General features: G+C 37.6%; 1 protein-coding gene across 6 annotated transcripts in view; it reads right to left on the bottom strand.

The window, feature by feature from the left end:
• Positions 1 to 4,089, bottom strand: part of Alms1 (ALMS1 centrosome and basal body associated protein) — a 102,420-nt gene that overhangs the window by 38,150 nt on the left and 60,181 nt on the right. For all 6 annotated transcript variants that reach the window (XR_003843230.1, XM_029534803.1, XM_029534804.1 and 3 more), the window contains one exon: positions 279 to 434. Coding sequence is in view for 5 of the 6 variants with exons in the window: in XM_029534803.1 (XP_029390663.1) it covers positions 279 to 434 (156 nt within the window). In the remaining variant the exon portion in view is untranslated. The remainder of the gene's footprint in view (positions 1 to 278; positions 435 to 4,089) is intronic.

Below are 4,089 nucleotides of genomic sequence, written 5' to 3'. Positions count from 1 at the left end.
ATATATATATATATATATATATATATATATATATATATGAATGTTGAAATACATTTAAAGTTTAATTCTTTAGGATCTTTGTTGGGTAAACTATTCCTTTGAGTTTTTGTCTTTCTTCTTTTTTTTTTAAATTTCTCTTTTCATTTTTTTGGTTGTAGGGATTGAACTCGGGGCCTCATTTTCTGACAAACCAGAATATGGATAAATACAACAGTATTCTCACTTCAAATGCAAAAATTCAAGAAACAAATTTGAAAACATGCAAGGTCACTCATTACCTGTATTATCTTTCTGAGAGTGTTTTTCCCCCTTTGTTGCAACCCTCTTGCTATAGATCCCTTCTTTGTGCTTAATATTTACAGTGTTGGAGAGACCATCATCTCTTGTGCCTAGCATTTGAGGTGGAAAATCTGGGGCAATAGCATCATTGGAGCCTATGTAAAAATGAGAAAGAATTATAATTAACACTAAAATAGACGAACTATTTTAGTCAAGAAAGACTTTTTTTTCCCTTAGACCACTTCCATGGAAAGAGCATCATACAAGAAATGTTGCAGGTCAATTAGAAGGTATAAATCAAACTGAAAATCAGAGATAGTAGAATAAATGGTAAAATTACCAGGCAAGGAAGCAAATGACGTATGACATGACACAAAAAGTGGAACAGCTGATAGTTCAGGGGACAACTGTTAGTCAGGAAAGCTACTAAAAAGGAAAAGGACTGGGGGGATTGTTTTCTGGTATGACTTTCAAGGCAAAAAGACATGTCAGATGGCACTATACAAACACACACAAGGCATGTATAGAAGTAACACACTATAGTCAGGCTAGACAACAGGATACATTAATAAGAATAAACATAACAGCAACATATGGAATCCTAATCCAATACCATAAATTTTACTGTATATAGAATGTAAAAATCAATGATTATTTTTTTAATCATAATTAACAAGCTTTGACTCAGGAAGATTTGTCCAATATTTATAAAACACTGAACAAGAGCTAGTCATGTAACTCAGAGAAAAGAGCATATATATATATATATATGGCCTGTATGAGGCCCCAAGTTCAATCCCCAGAGCCAAAAGAGAAATTAGAAAAAGACAAAACTGAAAGGAATAATTTACCTGACAAAGATCCAAAAGAATTAAACTCGTGTATTTCAATATTTGTATATATACTGACAAGATAAACTGATATGTTATGCATATCACATCTGATAGGCAAAAAACATTTCGGGACATATAAAAGCTTATAATAACCACAGCTTATAGAACTATAGAATTCTATCAGTTTGTCTTTGTACTCTAGGATTCCTACACCTTGTATATTTATTATTGTGTAATTAATATATCTGTAATACTAATAATATGTTATATAACACTAAGTGCTGAGAAAGTACCAGTCTCATTGGTTCAATGTAATATAAATAAGCCATAACAGGTTTTCAGAACTGCCTACAAGTTTCCTACCAACCCATCAGGATCAAGTCTACAGATGACATGCATCTTCTCAGTATACTTGGTAATCATTTTCTAGCCCTTGCCTCTTGGATCTCTGGGAAGCCCTATTATCCTTTCTTCTACCAAGTGCCCAGTTCTCCTACAGAAATGGACCTTTACTCTTCCTAGATACACATGACTACCAAGGAATGGCTCAAAAAAAAGAAAAGATTAAACCAGGCCTAATGGCATATGTCTTTAATTCCACCACTTGGGAGACAGAGACAGACAAACCCGAGTTCAAAGCCTATACAGTGAATTACAGGACAAACACACACACACACACCTCAAGCAAGTTTATTACTGGTCAAGAGTTTCCTTTCTTTTATGCTTCAAATTCTAGCAATAAAGGATAAAAGTAGTTCTTATACCCTTTAACGGAAATTAATGTCCTGTTCCTTCTTTATAAGTTTAAGTTACTATATATTGTAGCTCAACCCAACTCTAATTTCTGGTCATTCTCACCAATCCTTTTACATAGCAGAGCACATGTCAGGAGCAGCAACATGAACAATCAGTCCAGTACCCTTTTCCCACAAGAGTGCTGACCATGTCAGTTGGGCTGAGAACAACAGATATTTTCTGACACTTGCAGTGGATGAGCAAGAGAATGAATGGCAGCAGAGCTGAGAGGCTCTGGAGAAGAATGTAAACACATGTGCACAATGGAGAGCATGTACTTATTGTACAGTACCTGTGCGAAGCTAGAATAAACACACAGGCACGCATGTGTGTATGTGCGCATGTGTGCACACCCTAAGTGACATGCAAGCAAACTGAAACTTTCAGGAAGCAGGATGCCAAATGGACCAGCTTTCAAAATAACAGATTTTCACCAACCAGATGAAAAGAATGTATCGGCCTGACTGGAGGAACAGAATAAGGCACCTCTTTAACCCTTACAAGGAAAGTAACATGCTGACCAATCTGCTTTCCAGGTTCTGACTCCTGGCTCTTTGTCCCAGCTTATGAAAACCAATTGTTCAGCCATGCTGAGCAGAACAATTTTTCTAAGCAATGTTGTAGGTTGTCTAATTGTGAATATTTAATAACATTCTATTCGTCTTTGAATTATATTTGTGTAAACTATGAGAACTTTAAAATCACCCAGAAGTCAATTTGTGGCTCAGACTTCTCATCAAAGCTACTTGGGAGGCTGAGTCAAGAGGGTCAAAAGTTCAAAGACTGTCTACAGCTTCAAAACTCAGTGAAATTCTGTCTGAAAATAAAAAGTTAAAAAAAAAAAAAAAAAAAAAAAAAAAAAAAAAAAAGAAGAAAAAGTTAAAATGAAACCAAAAGCAGCAAAGGCTCTCATGCATGCTTGCAAAGTACTATACTACCTAGTATGGAGATTTGACTGGAATGTGTCAACAGCTTTAAGATTCACCTAGTCAAAAATAATGCAGGCTGGCAAGATGGCTCAGCGGGTAAGAGCACTGACTGACTGACTGCTCTTCCGAAGGTCCTAAGTTCAAATCCCAGCAAACACATGGTGGCTCACAACCACCCATAAAGAGATCTGATGCCCTCTGATGCTACAGTGTACTTATGTATAACAATAAATAAAGCTTTGGGCCAGAGCAAGCGGGGACTGAGTGAAGCGGAATTGAGCGACTGAAGCGGAGTTGACCAGAGGGAGCAGGGCCAACTAGAGCAAGCAGAGGTCCCCCGAAAAAATGTCAATTCCCAACAACCACCTGAAGGCTCACACCATCTGTACAGCTACAGTGTANTCATATACATTAAATAAATAAATAAATCTTAAAAAAAAACAAAAACAAAAACAAAAACAAATAATGTTATCACATATCAGAATGCTGTTGGTTGACAAAGCCCAAGTAACATTCTAAGTACATTGTGTTCATCTACTCATAGTGACTGACATAAAGAATCCACCTTTTTCATCTATAAATATGGGTTCACTGGTGACTCTTAGATCCTGCTTTTCTTTCTTTGAAGCAGAATTACTCAAACATATGGTAAAGTCTGTGTTTATAGTTCTGAAAAACTGCCATCCTGTTCTCTACAATGGGCAAGCACTTACACTCCCACCAGCACCATCTTAGATTTCTTCATAGCCTCCATCAACACTTGTTTATTTTTAAAGGAATTAGGAGTGATTCTAACAAGTGCGCTGTATGACCTGTTATGGCTCTGGGTCATACTTGCCTGTGATGACTGATAAAAGTACCTCTTCATGTATTTGTAAGTTAATGTGGATTTAGGTTCTGCAAGCACGTATAAAGTTATTTGGTTTTTTGTTGTTTAAGTAGTAAATTAACTCCTTATCAGACATACATATGGCCTGGAAATATCTTATCTGTCTCACATTGGTGGAACATGCCTTAAAACCCAGTACTAGATCTTTGCTCCGGTGCTCTGCCGGAGAAGCAACACAGCTTCTGGGAGGGGTCCCGTTTCTGGCTCCAGTCACCCGGCACCTTTCCTGACCGAGGAGGGGTGTCCACCCCGGAGGAGTCTCAAGGCCTGAGCTGGAAGGAGAGGCATCTTTGATCTGGTTCGCTTGGGCTCCAGTCTGCGCTAGCAAGAGTGTGGACCGCAGAAGCTACACAGCTTCAGGACA

The sequence above is a fragment of the Mus pahari genome, chromosome 2, assembly GCF_900095145.1.
Source record: "Mus pahari chromosome 2, PAHARI_EIJ_v1.1, whole genome shotgun sequence".
Lineage (NCBI taxonomy): Eukaryota > Metazoa > Chordata > Mammalia > Rodentia > Muridae > Mus > Mus pahari.
The sequence above is the reverse complement of the archived record's forward strand: the minus strand, read 5'-3'. Positions and strand labels throughout refer to the sequence as shown.